The sequence below is a fragment of the Amblyraja radiata genome, chromosome 37 (assembly GCF_010909765.2).
Source record: "Amblyraja radiata isolate CabotCenter1 chromosome 37, sAmbRad1.1.pri, whole genome shotgun sequence".
NCBI lineage: Eukaryota > Metazoa > Chordata > Chondrichthyes > Rajiformes > Rajidae > Amblyraja > Amblyraja radiata.
The window spans coordinates 2,036,197-2,054,141 of NC_045992.1; the positions used below are offsets into that span (position 1 = coordinate 2,036,197).

General features: G+C 44.5%; 1 protein-coding gene across 5 annotated transcripts; it reads left to right on the plus strand.

Moving 5' to 3' along the window:
* Positions 1-1,511: 1,511 nt before the first annotated feature.
* nolc1 (nucleolar and coiled-body phosphoprotein 1) lies at positions 1,512-17,708 on the plus strand. Of its 5 annotated transcripts, none has more exons than XM_033012949.1 (14): positions 1,512-1,677; positions 5,227-5,282; positions 6,193-6,323; positions 6,577-6,701; positions 7,118-7,268; positions 7,517-7,629; positions 8,087-8,261; positions 9,523-9,852; positions 11,062-11,166; positions 12,035-12,745; positions 13,684-13,790; positions 13,990-14,022; positions 16,506-16,592; positions 17,143-17,708. In XM_033012949.1, exons 1-14 carry the CDS (start codon positions 1,570-1,572, stop codon positions 17,299-17,301), a joined length of 2,391 nt encoding a protein of 796 aa, XP_032868840.1. In that variant the 5' UTR covers positions 1,512-1,569; the 3' UTR covers positions 17,302-17,708. The 5 variants fall into 5 exon arrangements, with proteins under 5 accessions (XP_032868840.1, XP_032868836.1, XP_032868841.1 ...); XM_033012945.1 differs by having other exon boundaries at positions 1,519-1,677; positions 7,115-7,268; positions 9,520-9,852; XM_033012950.1 differs by having other exon boundaries at positions 1,519-1,677; positions 7,115-7,268; positions 9,520-9,852; positions 16,532-16,592.
* The last annotated feature ends 237 nt before the right edge of the window (positions 17,709-17,945 follow it).

Here is a 17,945-nt window from a genome sequence, read left to right on the forward strand (position 1 = left end):
CCCACATCCCAAAGACATGCGGGTTTGTAGGTTAATTGGCCTCTGTAAACTGCCCCTGGTGTATAGGGAGTGGATGAAAGAGTGCGATAACATAGAACTAGTGTGAACGGTTGAACGATGGACGGCGTGGACCGAAGGGCCTGTTTACATGTTGTATCTCTAAACTAAACCAAACACCTGTTCAAGTGCTCCAGAGATGTTGCTTGTCCTGCTGAGTTACTCCAGCACTTTGTGTCCTTTTGTGTACTAAACAGCATCTGCAGTTCCTTTGTGTCTAAAAGCTGCTGCCTTTATTCCCATATTAAAGTCAGTTGATGGGACTGGGGTTAAAGCTGTGCCTATGTACCATTAGTCCAAGCCACAGTCCAAGACACTGTTATGCTGCTGCAAGTATGAATTTCATTGTTCTATCCGGGACATATGACAATACTGAAGAAGGGGCTCGACCAGAAACGTCACCTATTCCTTTTACTCCAGAGATGCTGCCTGACCCACTGAGTTACTCCAGCATTTTGTGTCTATCTTTGGTGTAAACCAGCATCTGCAGTTCCTTCCTACACATCAGTACGACAAAATGCAATCTGTCTCTCCCTCCAGAAACCAAGGCGCTGAGAATGTTCTCCCGTTCCGACGTCGGAGTTCCATCATCCTGGCGAGAGGGCCTGAGCATCGGGCTGCCCGTAGCGGTGACAGCGGGGGGAGGCCCCGACCACGGGTGAACAACAGAACAACAGAGGAGGATGACTGAACTTTGGTGCCTTCCCTCACAGTGGGAAACTTTGATTCCGCTGTGTGGGGATGTTTGGGTTAAAGACTATCGTGTTCTGTGTTCTTTTTTTTATTCGTATGGCTGTATAGGTAACCACAAATTTCACTGCACCAATTGGTGCATGTGATAATAAATGTCTCTTGTCTTGTCTTGTCTTGTCTTGAGTCTTGACACTTGACTCTGGACACTTGACCATTTACACTTGACTCTTGACTCTTGAGAGAAGGCAGGTACAGGATACTGAGTTGGATGATCAGCCATGATCATATTGAATGGCGGTGCAGGCTCGAAGGGCCGAATGGCCTACTCCTGCACCTAATTTCTATGTTTTCTATCTGTCTGAAGTCTGAAGAAGGGTTTCGGCCCGAAACGTCGCCTATTTCCTTCGCTCCATAGATGCTGCTGCACCCGCTGAGTTTCCCCAGCAATTTTGTGTACCTTCTATGTTTCTATGTCTATGTTTGACTGGACACTTGACCATTGACTCTTGACCATTTACACTTGAGTCTTGACATCCAGCACAGCCCAGATGGGTTGAATGGCCTTGGGTCTGATGCAAAGCCTGGCTGGGTGTGGTGGCTGACTGCGCTTGCGGGGGGGGAGTGGGCGTGGGGTGGGGAAGCTGACTGCGCATGCGGGGTGGGGAAGCTGACTGCGCATGCGGGGGGGGGGTGGGGGCGGGGTGGGGAAGCTGACTGCGCATGCGGGTGTCAGGGTCGGCTGGGCCCACGTGGTGGGGGGGAGGGGGGCAGGGGCGCGCAGGCGCAGTGTGCGGCCGGGAGGGAGGTCGGCAGGACAAGATGGAGTCGCGGTCGGTGCCGAGTGACCTGTACCCGCAGGTTTACACCTTCCTGCTGCACAACAAGTTCGACAAGGCGGCCAAGGCCTTCGTCAAGCAGGCCAACGTGGTGAGTCTGCCTGCCTGCCTGTCTGTCCGCCGGCTGGCCGGGGCGTGGGTGGGTGTGTGGGGCCGCGCCATGAGGGCCGAGGGCCCCGGCCTGTGGGCGAGCACGCGGCCGCCCCACAGCGTGAACGCGCACCCGTGGTGGGGGTGGGGGTTCATTGGCCGCGTGTACGCGCCCACTGGGGACATTCGTTTTCCACGTGTGCGCGCTCCCTGGGGTATTCGTGTGTGTGTGCGCACGTGCACACCTGGATATGTCATGGCCACCTTCGCGCACCTGAGTAACACCTACGTGTAGGTACCCTGGATGCAGGCTCGAAGGACCAAATAGAAACATAGAAATTAGGTGCAGGAGTAGGCCATTCGGCCCTTCGAGCCTGCACCGCCATTCAATATGATCATGGCTGATCATCCAACTCAGTATCCCGTACCTGCCTTCTCTCCATACCCTCTGATCCCCTTAGCCACAAGGGCCACATCTAACTCCCTCTTAAATATAGCCAATGAACTGGCCTCGACTACCCTCTGTGGCAGAGAGTTCCAGAGATTCACCACTCTCTGTGTGAAAAAAGTTCTTCTCATCTCGGTTTTAAAGGATTTCCCCCTTATCCTTAAGCTGTGACCCCTTGTCCTGGACTTCCCCAACATCGGGAGCAATCTTCCTGCATCTAGCCTGTCCAACCCCTTAAGAATTTTGTAAGTTTCTATAAGATCCCCTCTCAATCTCCTAAATTCTAGAGAGTATAAACCAAGTCTATCCAGTCTTTCTTCATAAGACAGTCCTGACATCCCAGGAATCAGTCTGGTGAACCTTCTCTGCACTCCCTCTATGGCAATAATGTCCTTCCTCAGATTTGGAGACCAAATGGCCTAGTGCACCTATTTTCTATGTTTCTATATGTAATACCATCCCCCTCGGTGTGCCTCTGGACTGTGCCCTCACTCTGGGGATGGGGGATCGGGAGGGGAGGGAGGTAGAGGGGGAGGAGGGAATGGGATGGGATCTGAACCCTATGTGTATGTACCTGCCAGGAAGTCCATCTAGGGGAGAAGACGTGACTGGGTTCGGTAGCGCGAGTCATAGAAAATAGGTGCAGGAGGAAGCCATTCGGCCCCTCGAGCCAGCACGTCCCCAATCAATGGCTGAACGTCCCCAATCAATAACCCGTGCCTCCCATCTCCCCATATCCCTTGATTCCATTAGCCCCTAGATCTCTATCTAACTCTCTCTTAAATCCATCCAGTGACTTGGCCTCCACTGCCCTCTGTGGCAGGGAATTCCACAAATTCACAACTCCCCTTTATTCTAAGACTGTGTTCTGGTTCTGGACTCGCCCAACACTGGGAACATTTTTCCTGCATCTAGCTTGTCCAGTCCTTTTATAATTTTTGATGTTTCTATAAGATCCCCCTCATCCTTCTAAACTCCAGTGAATACAAGCCCAGTCTTTTCAATCTTTCCTCATATGACAGTCCCGCCATCCCAGGGATCAATCTGGTGAACCTACACTGCACTGCCTCAATCACAAGGCAGTAGTCATACAGCACTGAAACAGCCCCTTCAGACCAACTGGTCCATGACGACCAAGATGCCCCATCTAATCGAGGCCGATTTGCCTGTGTGTTGTCTATATCCCTCCAAATCTTATGTGTTATAGTTTCTGCTTCCTCTGACAGTTTGTTCCATATGCCCACTGCTCTCTTTTGCTCCTCAGGTTCCAATTAATCTTTCCCCTCTCACCTTAAACCTGTGCCCTATATGTTTTGATTCCTTACCCTGGGTAAAAAGACTGCAGTCGTCGTAGCTATGCTCCTCGTGTTTTATACACCTCTATAAGACCACTCTGTCTTCTGTGTACAATTCCCAGCCTGCCCAACGTCTCCCTATATGAAGAAGGGTTTCGGCCCGAAACGTCACCTATTTCCTTCGCTCCATAGATGCTGCTGCACCCGCTGAGTTTCTCCAGCATTTTTGTGTACCGTCTCCCTATAACAGTCTAGATCCTGGTAAATCTTCACTGATGTGGACCTGGTGGGTAATAATATCTTACTAATATTAAGATAAGATAACCATAATATTAAAATGACAATATCGTGTCATAGCAAAAGACTATCCCCCTAACAACCAACAGCAGAGCCAAATGGTTATGCTCATATTTATTGATTGTACTTTCCACAACTACATACAGTTTGTTAATTCATGAAGCAAATAGCCATCACTAATCTGTGCAGGACACCTGGTCGCAGGATTCCAATAGCATAAACTTCTTCTTCTTGCGAATGAAACATAAACAAAAGGAATAGTTAGATCTCAAGCCGGGTGTTGAGCAGCCAGGTTGTTGTCCCTGTGTCAATGTCTGCCAGGCCCTGAGCTCCATTTGGTGGGTGGTAGAGCAGGCACCCGGAGATGACATGGTTGGCTGTTTGTTGTTCTGCTCTACATTCACAGGCTGGGCTCTGGCGGAGCCCCCATCTCCACACGCTGGTACCTGTGGAGAAATAGCATAAACAATCCTTGACCATTGCCCTCTGCTTATCACTGGACTCAATTGGAATCCATTTTGTCAAGTTGCCTGATATTCCAAGGTTTGCGCTCTAGGACTAATGTCCTATTTAGAATCTCGTCCAAGACCATACTTCTAAATCAACTGTTTCTCTCCTGAAGCTGCTCTAAAAAATACAGCTAAACCAGTCAGGAAGGGTGTCCCTCACCAGTGCCAAGGTGGTAATCCCTGATCAATTTCCTGCCATCAAATTCAGATTAATCCTTATCTTCAGAATTGTTCCAATAATTTCCCTGGTACTGATAGAAACATAGAAAATAGGTGCAGAAGTAGGCCATTCGGCCCTTTGAGCCTGCACCGCAATTCGATATGATCATGGCTGATCATCCAACTCAGTATCCCATCCCTGCCTTCTCTCCATAATCTCTTCCCTGATCCCTTTAGCCACAAGGACCACATCTAACTCCCTCTTAAATATAGCCAATGAACTGGCCTCAACTACCTTCTGTGGCAGAGAATTCCACAGATTCACCACTCTCTGTGTAAAAAATGATTTTCTCATCTCGGTCCTAAAAGACTTCCCTTTTATCCTTAAACTGTGGCCCCTAGTTCTGGACTTCCCCAACATCGGGAATAATCTTCCTGCATCTAGCCTGTCCAACCCCTTAAGAATTTTGTAAGTTTCTATAAGATCCCTCCTCAATCTTCTAAATTCTAGCGTGTACAAGCCGAGTCTATCCAATATTTCTTCATATGAAAGTCCTGCCATCCCAGATGTTAGACTTGCTTGCCTGTAATTACCTGACTTAGCTCTTTTGCTGTTCTTGAACGAAGGTGCCACACTTCTTGTTCTCCATTCCCTGCAAGCCACTATTAAATTAAAATCATGTCCATTGTCAATGACCATTTAAATTTAACACAAGCTACCTTGTATATTCCTGTAGATTTTAGTGTATTGAAATCTTCCAAAAAGTGAAATTATCTGTAATTTCTCCATTTAATGATGAAATCTGTATATTTATATTTTGTATTTCTGTTTGTGTTTTCAGAAACTTCCAGATATAAAGTCTCCTTCTCTCGTGGACATTTTTGACTTCTGGGTGAAGTAAGTTCTAAATCATGATTTTTTTATTGCCCTTGGGTTTAAATCCTGTTCTCTGTCTGCAGCACAGAAGCAGGCCGTTAACCCAGAGAGTCCCTGTGGACCGCGAAACTCTTATTTAGACAAATGTACACCTAGTCCAATTTTAAGCGGTCGGTTAATCTACTACCTGCATGTCTTTGGGATTAGGAGGAAACCAGTGGAATTGGGGGATCCACAGTGAGATGTGCAAATACAATACAGGTGGTACCAGAGGTCGGATTAAACTTTTTAGTTGTACCAGTGTACTCTCCCTGCACATTGTAAAACAGGTGGTGGCATTTTCCATTCGATAGCTGCTAACCGCATGTTTGATCTGCTCACTTCTCTCCATTGCATCCTAAATTTACAGTAATTTAAATAAACTTTTCATGATAAACAATCTGGTAAACACATATTCAACTGCGCCTTGCTGATGTGCTGAACATTGAATTTTATCTGTTTAGTTCCGAGTACTCTTCATTTCCCCGAAGAGACCCATGTTAAAGATTAATTACCAATGTAACGGTACTGGTGGTAAGGCTAGCATTTAAAATCTAATGCTTACTGCCCTTAACTATGTGTAGTGGATCGTTAAGAATCAGCTGTGTTGTTGTATATTGGGAGATTCAGAAAGACAGTGTCGTTGGTGGATGGCTTATTGTCTTCCCTGAATGGAACTAATCAACAAGTTGGGTTTCTGTGACATTCTCCTGCGGGCTATTTTATTCCAGGCTTACTTAATTAAGTCACCTTGATCCAATAATCATTGATGAAAGTTTTGAAGTTCTCACAGAAGTCACCCTAAGATTATCAATGGAGGTATTTGGTCATCTATGTTTTCTGGGCTAGATTATTGACTGCTTCGTAAAAAACCTCTTCTAAATCACCACAGGTCTTCTGGAAAACCAGAGAAAAGGAAGGCAGTACCTAATGGTCCTTCTGCAAAACGGCTTAAGAAAGATGAATCTTCCAGTAGCTCAGAAAGTTCAGACAGTTCTGAAGAAGACACTGCAAAGAAACCAGGTATGACAAAATATGCCAAACTTTTTCACTACAGGACACAGTTATAGATTTGGTTAACTGAAGATTAATGTTATTCTCAATCTCAAATGTGTGTTTTTAACAAGCACTGTTGGAGAGAGATTTCTCAGAATAAATCTCAACGAGGAAGAAGAAAATCTTGGGAGTGGGGGAACGGTGTATAAACACCAATGAGGTGCATTAAACTTGCAGTGAAACATTGTCACCTTGACTCTGCTGTTTATTATTTATGCAGTGAGCAAGCCGCCGACACCTGCAGTAAGCAAACCCGTTGCCAAAAACGTTGTAAAGAAGAAGGAAAGCAGTAGTAGTGAAGATTCAAGTTCTTCGGATTCTGAAGAAGAAAAGAAACCAGCACAGGTCTGAGCACATTTACTTATGTGGTGGTTCTGCTGCAGTTGTGTTAATCGCCGGTTTTAATGACATAGGCTCACTGAAACAGATTATGTTGGTAAGGAATGTTCACTGTACCGTGGTACATGTGACCATAATAAACCTAAACCTATTTTACTTTTCCTTTATTGCGAAGGAGAAATGTGATGGGCAAAGACTAATATTCTGTCTCGTGATGATTGTTTTAATCTTGGAGTTCGCAGCTGTAGAATATTTTAGTGAATGTTCAATGTGCAAACAAGAACAAATTGTCTTTTCTATATTCTCTTTATGATTTCTTTGCAGATTTGTCAGAATTGTTCAGAGACGGTTAACGTTTAATTATCAAGTTATTTAATCAAACAAATTATTTTCTGTTTGTTTCCTTTTTTCCTGTTCAGCAGAAGGCCGTCACTGTTAAAAGTGCAGCTCCTGCAAGTAAAGCAGTTCCAGCCGGCAAGCCAGTTGTTAGAAAAAAAGATGAAAGTTCCAGCAGCGAAGATTCGGACAGTTCAGAAGATGAGAAACCTGTTGTAAAAGCTCCTGTGAAACCAGGTAGAGGCCAAAGTCTATGCTTACTATTACCCCCAAGCTGTCTGGTTGTGGCTAGAAGAGGTGTTAAGTAATTAAAAAGGTAAAATTAGGTCAACTCGGCAACACTGTGTTTTGTGAACAGCCAAAATAATAGAGTTCAGGATGTACGTTGTAGTGATATCATTGTTTGTTTTGTCTCCTAAGTCGTTTTTTTCTACTGCATTCTGGTGAATTGAACTCTTTTCCAACAAACTATGTTCTATTTTCAGTGACTACTACGAAAACTGTCACTAAAGCAGCGGAGGAGAGTAGTGAAGATGATTCCAGTGATGACTCCAGTGATTCAGACTCAGCTGCAGCAAAACCACAAACACCTGCACAAGTAAATCATTTAAATACCTGATCTGTGGCACTGATGAACTCCCATCCTTAGTGCAGTGAAACAAGAGTTCCCTGTTTTTTTTGGCAAGATTCTTACGCAAGTCCTAGTGTTCATTAAACTGAGTCTAACCAAATAACATATGTAAATGCAGTGTTGTTTGGGGCTCAATGCAAGATTTGGGGGGCAAATTACATCCCTTACATAATTATCTATAATAAAGTTACGGAGATGAACAAAACAAAATTAAACAATTAGCTCTGAGAAGTGTGCACCTTGAAGGTGTTGGCTGCACTCCATTCCCTTCTTAATTTCCTCCGAGGGGAATGTTTGCATTGATTTGTTTGCTATTTGATGAATTAAGTGTTACAGGAATGCTGACATGATGCAAAAATCTTACTTGGTCACGGGCACTTGGCCTTGTTTCACATGTTGATAAATTAACTCTTTGTATTTTCAGAAAGTAGTGCCACAGAAAACGCAGCCAGCCAAGTCTCCTGCTGCTGGAAAGGCAACAAATGCAAAACCTGCGGCCCGGGCTAAAGCAGCAGCAACCACTGCAAAGGAGAGTTCAAGCAGTGAAGAGTCTGACAGTTCAGATGACGAGTCTCCTGTGAAACCCAAAGCACAGCAAGGTGAAAATTGGTGCATCAGTACAAGCACATCTACACTCATCATACAATCTGTACAATCTGTTGACATATTGAGCTTTAGCTTGGGACATATAATGAAGGACTTTAGTTCAGGGCAAGTTTGGTGAATCTTATTTCCTCCCATCCTTTTTCTTTCCCTCTCCCATAATCAAATGGGTTAATAATAATAATAATACATTTTATTTATAGGGTGCCTTTCAGATATCTCGAGGACACCTTACATAGATTAACAGGAATATAAACATATAATCAGAATAAGAATAAAATAAATAATAAAGACATCACAGAAACACAAATTAAAAACAGAATTCAGTCCAAAAACAAAAAATCAAAAACACAGTGTGAAGAGAGAGCAGCGGCAGCTAAAGCGCGCCAGCGTCCACTCTCCCTTCACGGCAGCCATCTTGGACAAAGACTAACAGGATTACCATACATACAAAAAATCATCCCCCCAACAATGGATACCACTGTGGGGGAAGGCACAATGTCCAGTCCCCAACCCCAAGTTCACCCCAAAGTCAGGCCTATTGAGGCCACCGCAATTGCCTCTACGGAGGCCCGATGTTCCTGGCCGTTCTCACCGGGTGGTGTTGCCCCGGCGTCGGGAGAGTCCTCTCAGTGGCTGGGCCACCTGAAACAGCCGCTTTCTAGCTGGAGACCGCGGCTTCCGAAGCCGACAAGGCCGCGCCGGTTTGGAGCTCCTAGGCTCCCGATGTTGAAATCGGCGCCGCCTGCTCCGCTCCGCAGCCCGGAGGTGTTGAACACGGCGGTCACAGCTCACCGGAGCTCCAGCGCGTCGATCCAGCGCGGCGACCCAGGCAAGGCATCGCCCGCTCCGCTCCACGATAGCGCTCCAGCGCTGTGCCGCCACCGAGGCCGAGGTGCTGGGCGGTCCCCGCCAGGAAACGGCGCTCCAAGCCCGCTGGTAGGCCACGAGGACGGGTCGACAGGCAGCCCGGAGAAAAAGCTGCCTCACTGACCAGGTAGGGACCTAGAAGTAAAATTGACCCCTACCCCCCACATTAAAAAGTCCATATCTCCAAACATCACTAAACAGGACTCACTAAAAACTTTTTAAAAAGCGAATTAAAACGGACGGCTGCTGGCTAGCAGCCGCTCCCCAAGATGGCTCCTCCTCCGTATCGGGTTGAAGTTACAGAGGTTCTGACAGGTATTGACCAGGAGAGATGGTTAATGATCTAACAACGGTCTTGAGAGGTTTCCTTTGCTCTTTCCCCAGCAGTTTTGTACAGTGCTGTACCACCTCCTAATATTCAGAATGTAAAAGCAGGTGCAGCGAAGAAGGCAGCAGGTGCAGCCAAGAAGATAGCCGCTACAGGTGCAACTAAGAAGGGGGCAGCGGCGGATGCTGCAAAGAAGAAGGGTGCAGCCAAGAAGGCAGTAGCCACAGGGGCATCCAAGAAGGCGCCGGCTGTGGATGCATCCAAGAAGGCGGCTGTTGCAGGCGTGACCAAGAAGAAACCATCCGCTGGAGTGACCAAAATAGAAATCATTGACTCTTCAGATGACAGCTCAGACAGCAGTGATGAAGAGGCACCCCTAAAACCTGCCAGTAAGTGTCAGACTAGATTGGTAAATGATACACATTGCTAACTCTGTTTTTAGAAGTTGGTAGTAAATTGATTTGATATGTTGTAAAAAGGAATGTAGAAGGTGCTGTTTAAATATAAGTTTGTTTGTTTCTACCATATATTATTAGGCTGGAATTGTGTATCAAGCAAACAATGCTGGAAGATTTATTTTAAGGAATGTTTGTAACTGATGACAGTAATACCTTCACTGACTTATTAATGTACGAGTCAGCTTAAACTGTAAAATGTTTTTAAACGTATACTTGGATATGTTTCTAATGTGAAATAGTCTTAATATTGTTAATGTTATGAAATAGTTTTAAAGATTGTTAAAGTAAAAACAATATGTGTGAACTCGGTGTTAACGTGATATAAGATCAAATAACAAACCATGGTCAATTAAACTTTAAAACACATGCTGAGTGCGAGGAATGCACTAAAAATGGAATACGTTTAAAACTTGTAGATTGGGAAAGTTAGACTGAGTAACACTGCCATTGCGTTTGAACTGGGGACAAAAGTACATTAAGTCTGTCAACAACAATTAGGAGCCAAGTGCAAATTGAGAAGGAGAACAATAGAGGAGTTGCAACATCCAAAGAACTATGTCATTTAGGCAAAAGATATTGGTAGCTGACTGCAAAGTGATTACTAAGGATCCCATTCAGGGAATGGTTCAATCGGCAAAGCAGCAACTGGGGGTCAGTTCAATCTGCAGAAGAAATGTAGCTAAGAAAACGATACAAAACGTATTATTGAATTGACAAGGGGTACGATAGCTCAGGAGGTACGGAATCAGGCGAGAGAAAGGGAGCAAGTCTGCGGGACACAGCAGGAGCGGTAATCACTCAGAGCGAACTAAACACCTTGAGGTCTGAAGTAAAAGACAAAGACCGTTGTTTGGATTTTTATTATGTAATAAATCAGCTGATGTTATAATCCTATATCCTGGTAGTCAGTATTTTGTTATAAATAAAATGCCTGAATTAGATTAAATTAAGAATCTTGAAAGTATGGAAGCTCATAATGAGGAAAAATTACATCTTTCACTAGCCTATGAAATTCTAGCTCTATTCAAGATAATTTCAGTGTACTGGGTGGATTGATTACCATAAAGACGACAGTGCTGTCTCTCGTCGTAACGTGATGTAGAATGTTGCCCTCTGACTCTCCCTTCTCTCTCCTGACAGCGACAATTACCCAGACGAAAGCTGTCCCCACGCCGGCCAAGGCAGCTGCTGCCACTCAGAAACCTGCGGCCAAGAAGGCCAGTTCCAGCTCAGACAGCGATTCAGGTAAGAGAACGTCCTCAATCTGATTACTCAGAGGGGAATGAGATGCAAGCCGTCTTTGTTTCGGTGTGCAGACTAGCAGTTAGAGTACATGTTGCCTTTGGGAAGTTAATCATTTTGGCAGGAAATTGCAGGTAACCATCATGGCTCTTTCTCAATGACCGCCACACATTGTAGTAAACGTCACATAGGTTTAATAGGTTGGTAAATTAAGAATTTGTGCACTAAATTTATAGAACAAGCAGTTCATTAATTTGAATGGGGAGGGACGGCTGCAAGGGAGAGGATGAGTTTAAAATTTATATATTTTGAATTAGTTGAATGGCTTCCACTTTAATAGTCATACAGCATGGAACAGAGGCCCCTCGGCCCGACTTGCCCATGCCGACCAAGGTTCCCCATCTGCTCTAGTCCTACTTGCCAGTGTGTGGCCCATGTCCATCCAACCCTTTCCAATTGTTCTATTTTGGTACATATGACAACTAAACACTCGTGTGTTTCTGAATGTTGGGGACGTTCAGAAATTTTTACTAGCTCTCAGTATCTTTTGGTCCTTTTATGGTCCCATAGACCCAGCCATTTTGTTTGGGGAAACACATAGCAACAGGTTGACAGCAGCTGTTTGTGAGAAGGGATGTCCTTTTTGAGTACCAATGATAACACAGTCATCTTTGATCCAGGAGAAGGTTTCCAGCCATCCTCTGAAGCATGAGAGTACATTCTCGGTTGACAATCAGTGCTTTTTTTTTTTGGCTAAAGATCTGATTTTGCTTTTCATTGCTGCGAGAGATTTGTGGGGCAGAAATTGTCAGCTGATGAAAGTAGCTGTAAGTCTTTGTTAATATCCGAGTAATAAGTCTCTAATATTTAGATTCTGAAAGCTCTGAAGAGGAAACCAAACCAAATCCTAAGTTGAAAGCTGCTGCAAAACCCGCACCCAAAGCAGCTGTAACCCAAGCAAAGCCACAGGAGAGCAGCTCTGACTCGGACAGCTCCAGTGATTCTGACGAAAAGACCAAGGCTGCGGCAAAGATCAAACCGGCTGCCAAAGCAAGTGCTGCACCTGCAAAACCAGGGAAGCGAAGCACTCCAGCAGCCAAGGCCGCTGCCAAAGAAAGCAGCTCGGATTCGGAAGACTCCAGCAGCGAGGAGGAAGCGGCAAAACCTCCAGCAAAAGTTCTGGTCCCTGCGAAAACCAAAGCTGCAGCGGTAACTCCGAAAACCAATACCTCAGCAGTGGCGGCAAAAGGCAAAACTTCAGCCGTGAAGAAAGACGATAGCAGCAGTTCTGAAGAATCTTCAAGCGACGAAGAGCCTCAGTTGAAGACCCCCGTGGCCCAATTACAAAAGGCAAAGGCCGCGTCTTCACTGCCCGCAAAGCCTGCGGCCAAAAAAGCCGACAGCAGCAGCAGCAGCTCAGATAGTTCAGAGTCAGAGGTAGAGAAGCCAAAAGGCAAGCTGACTGTTCCCAACGATGTGAAAACGCCCACCTTAACACCTGTCAAGAAGGCAGCAGAAAGCAGCTCGGAAGATGACTCTTCCACATCTGAGGAGGAGGAAAAGAACACCAAGTCAGTAAATGGTGAGCTTTGTACATGGTTGATATTTTTATTAATCGAGTAAAAAGGTAAACTTGTAATGCAGGAGACTAAGGGGTGATCTTATCGAGGTGGATCACACCATGATGGGGGTAGATAGAGTGAATGTGCATGGTCTTTGTCCAAGGGTAGGGGAATCAAGTTCCATAGGACATTGCTCTTAAATGGTGGTCTAGTACACAGAAGGTACTACCCCACAGACCTTTATCAGCCCTTGCCTGCAGAATTCACCATAGTGATCTCGCACCAGGCAGTCTAGTAGGGCCACTTTGAATCATTTAAGTGAATTCATATAACTGGGAGCTACTGTGATGGTGTCGACATTATTTTCAGGGCAGTATCTCTTAACAGCACTGCTTTTACTGTAACACATTTAAGTCTTTTATCTTGTATTCTCTACCACGTTTTCATTATACATTAAAGTGAACACCTGTAGTTTTAATGCAGTCTCTTCACTACCATTATTACACTAATGGTACATTGTTTTAATAGAAGTCTGACACAAACAACATGCTCCAGCTAACGAATGTCTTCTGAGCCAGTTGTGAATTATTGCCTCATAGCTGACAACCCGCAGTGCACAGGCTTCTCGCCGCCTTTAGTTTAGAGATACAGTACGGAAATGGGCCCTCCGGCCCACCAAGTCCGCACCAACCAGCGATCCCCGCACATTAATACTACCCTACACACACTAGGGATAATTTTTTTTACATTTATACCAAGTTAATTAACCAACAAACCTGTGCGTCTTTGGAGTGTGGGAGGAAACCGGAGATGGCCGGAGAAAACCCACGGGGAGAAGGTACAAACGTCGTACAGATAATCACCCGTGGTCAGGAGCAACCCCAGGTGTCTGGGGCTGAGAGGCAGTAGCTCTACCGCTGCCCCGATGGTTAATGGTTCCAATTATATTTTGACTCAGGCACGGTGAATACCAAGACGAAGAAGGGACCTAAAATGCAAGTTGATAAAGTTGACGTGGTCAAGAAACAGTCGAAGACTCCAAACACAGTTCCAAAAACTAAAAAGGTGAAGCCATGTTGGGAACGTTTCATTAAAGATATTTTTTAATCCTTTTTTGAAAATGAACACTAGTTTAGCTTCATGGCATTGATATGAATTTAAGATATTTGCATGGAGATTATTGAGTGCAAAGCATCATTTGTTGAATTTCTTTGGAAATATTGGACTGAATCTATCAATTCGTAACTAATTTTTCTGTTTTTAGAAATCCAAATCCAAGAGGACAAGTGATAATCAGGTTGGATTCCTTAACATTCTATCTCGCCTCATTGTACTAGAATTAATTACCTGCCTTTGTGAAGATATACTTACACTAGACTTCAAATACCTTGCCCTAATCACTGCATCATTTACACACATCCTGTATATGTCCATTCCTTCATAGACGACAGTGTAGTTAAGCCTTTTTTTTTTTTTTTTACCTGCTGGCTGTACATGTGTAATTGCTAGCATTGCAGTTTGATAGGAAATAGCAATGTGCACTGTTAATTTCCCACAAGGGTGAGTGAGGGGAAGGCGAGGACTCATGACCAACAATAGCATCATTGGCTGAAATCAGCCACTGGACCCACATTGACTTGCTTCAACTAGATTCCAACATGCACTGTGCAAGGTTCTCTGCTGTGAGGGGTTATTTACTGAGTTCTGCGGTTGCAGTGCTGACGATACTGTGCTGTTCCACCTTCCCTGATTCACTGCACCTTCTGAACCCAACGGCATCAAATGACAAAAAGGTTCTAGAGAAGGACAGCACAGTGGCGCATCAGCTGGAACCTCTGCCTCCCCGCGCCAGAGACGTAGGTTTGATCCTGACCTCGGCTGTCATTTGTGGGAATTATGCATGTTCTCCCTGTGACCATCTGGGTTTCTCCCAGGTCATAGAAACATAGACATAGAAAATAGGTGCAGGAGTAGGCCATTCGGCCCTTCGAGCCTGCACTGCCATTCAATATGATCATGGCTGATCATCCAACTCAGTATCCTGTACCTGCCTTCTCTCCATACCCCCTGATCCCTTTAGCCACAAGGGCCACATCTAACTCCCTCTTAAATATAGCCAATGAACTGGCCTCAACTACCTTCTGCAGGAGAGAATTCCACAGATTCACCACTCTCTGTGTGAAAAAAGTTTTCCTCATCTTGGTCCTAAAAGATTTCCCCTTTATCCTTAAACTGTGACCCCTTGTTCTGGACTTCCCCAACATCGGGAACAATTCCTGCATCTAGCCTGTCCGACCCCTTAAGAATTTTGTACGTTTCTATAAGATCCCCCCTCAATCTTCTAAATTCTAGCGAGTACAAACCGAGTCTATCCAATCTTTCTTCATATGAATGTCCTGACATCCCAGGAATCAGTCTGGTGAACCTTCTCTGCACTCCCTCTATGGCAAGAATGTCTTTCCTCAGATTAGGAGACCAAAACTGTACGCAATACTCCAGGTGTGGTCTCACCAAGACCCTGTACAACTGCAGTAGAACCTCCCTGCTCCTATACTCAGACATAGTCCTCGGGTTTCCTCCCACATCCCCAAAGTTACGGATTTGTCAGCTAATTGGCTGCTGTCAATTGTCCCTTGTGCGTGGTGGTGGGGGGGGTTGATGAGAACGAGGGGAAATTAAAACATGGGATCCGTGTGGACCATTGAAAAGTGGTAGTTGATGGACAGCATGTGCTCGGTTTCTGTGCAATATATTTCTGCGTTTATGACGATGGCTGCAATTGGCCAATTATGTTACAAACAGAAATTCCAGAACACAAGTGTTTAATTACTTTGTAGCTTCTTTTGCTAATTATGTTTTGCTAAAGACATTTAACAATTACAAGTCATAGAACAGCCATTTATGCTGAAATATTTAATCTTGGTATGTAGATTTCATTAGTTGTATATATTTGCGATAAGTTGTATATGAGGAGTCTGTATCTAGCTGTTCCCCTCTGCCTTGCTTTTATCAAATTTAGTGTTGGCCTCCTAGTAAAATGCAATTGGCCATCCAAATGATTGCCTCAATTTGTAGATGGCATTGGAAGGATAACAATAAAGAATTACTGCAGTGTTGCTGGAAAGATTAGTGTCAGGCAACCTCACTGCAGCTACATTTGATGCAGCTACACTTGCATGTCTAAACTGCAGCAGTGTTAAGCTGACAAACACAATGCTGGAGTAACTCAATGGGTCAGGCAGCAACTCTGGAGAATGTAGGTGGGTCACGCTTCAGGTTGGGATGAAGACAATAGGCAATAGGTGCAGGAGTAGGCCATTCGGCTCTTCGAGCCAGCAGCACCATTCAATGTGATCATGGCTGATCATCCCCAATTAGTACCCCTGTTCCTGCCTTCTCCCCATATCCCATGACTCCGCTATCTTTAAGAGCCCTATCTAGCTCTCTCTTGAAAGTATCCAGAGAACTGGCCTCTGAGGCAGAAAATTCCACATACCTACAACTAAAAAGGGTTTCCTCATCTCTGTTCTAAATGGCTTATGTAAGACCCGAAACGTCACCTACCCATGTCCTCCACAGATGCTGCCTGACCCACTGAGTTACTCCAGCACTTTGTGTCTTTAGTTGTAAACTAACATCTGCAGTTCCTTGTTCTTCCATGCTTTGTTTATTGATAACTAGGAGTGGGTGGGATATTTCCTTATCTTTCACAGTTGCCCAACATATAAAATGTGTATTGTTAATATGCTTTGTTCCCCATTTTTCTTTTGTATAAACAAGCTTCAACCTAATACTCCTTTCCGTAGAGTAAGAGAAGACGAAGTTGAAATTGATCCACGTTTTTCAAATAATGCGTTTGCTGCTAAGGTAAGCTTGGACTGGAGATGCTCTTTCAAAGCTGTGTTATTTTCAATACATACATTTTCTCCACTGTGCCTAACCCCTCTATACCCGCTGGAACGGTTATGGTTTTTATTTGCTTACACTGCTCCAGACCTAAGCATAAAACATTCGAAAAGTACAGCACAGGAACAAGCCCTCTACCATTATAAATTAATCTCATCAGCTTGCACGTCATCCTTATCCCTCCATTACCTGCTATCCTTGTGACTATCTCAAAGCCTCTGTCGTATCTGCTTCCACACCCTCCCTGGAGGTGCATTGCAAGCACCCATCACTCGCTGTAAGCAATATGTGCCCTGTGCATCTTGTTTAAACGCTGCTTATGCCCCTCTGCATCTTTCTGATCTTTCCCCATTGAGCACATTATACACCTGCTGCCTAAGGCATCGGAGAGCTCTCAGGTCTCGGGGCATGTCATACATTTGAGGTTTCTCAACCAGTGGTCAGGCTGAAGTTTTTTTGCCGTGTGTTAGTCCTGGTGGTACACTCATCACCTTTGGCCATTTGCTTACAGAGAGGGGCATCGGGAGACTGGGGTGAGAAAGCCAATCATGATTTAAAATTCACCCGAGGGAAATCCTTCCGGCACGAGAAGACAAAGAAGAAGCGAGGAAGTTATCGAGGTGGCTCCATCGCCATGACTGTCAACTCCATCAAATTCGACAGTGAATGAACAAACAAACCGTTTAACTCAATTGACAGTCATGTTATGGCACATCATTTTTACCGATGATTTAAGCTTGGAATGTGTATTTCCGATGCCTTTTTAAAAAAAAAAAAAATAACTTGTTAATTTTCTGGAAGTATAACATTCTTTACAGGCAAAATTGTTGGTATTTAAAATTGTTTTTTGAATGGGATATTTGTTCTATGTAAAATATTAACGTGCTCTAATAGCGAACTTCAAGATAAATGCTGGAGATGTATCTTTTTAAAAAAAGGTCTGGCATTTTGGTGCAGTTTTGAGTATCAGTGTTTCTGTGTGAGGTTACTTTAGGGCAGAAAATTATGGATGCTTCATAAACCACATTAATGAACCATGTGTGAGTTAATTTTTTAATAAAACAACTTCACTTTTCATTCTTTGCTTTGACGAATGATGCTTTGTACATCTTGGTTGAAAAACGGTTTCAAGGAATAAGGAAGCTCTGTACTCTAGCAACTGAAAATGGAATACCGTGGCATTTAGTTTAGAGATACAGCGTGGAAATAGGCACCTTGGTCCACCAAGTCCATGCCGACCGGTGATCACATGTACGCTAGGTCTAACCTATACACGAGGGACAATTTGCAGAAGTCAATTAGATTAGATTAAAC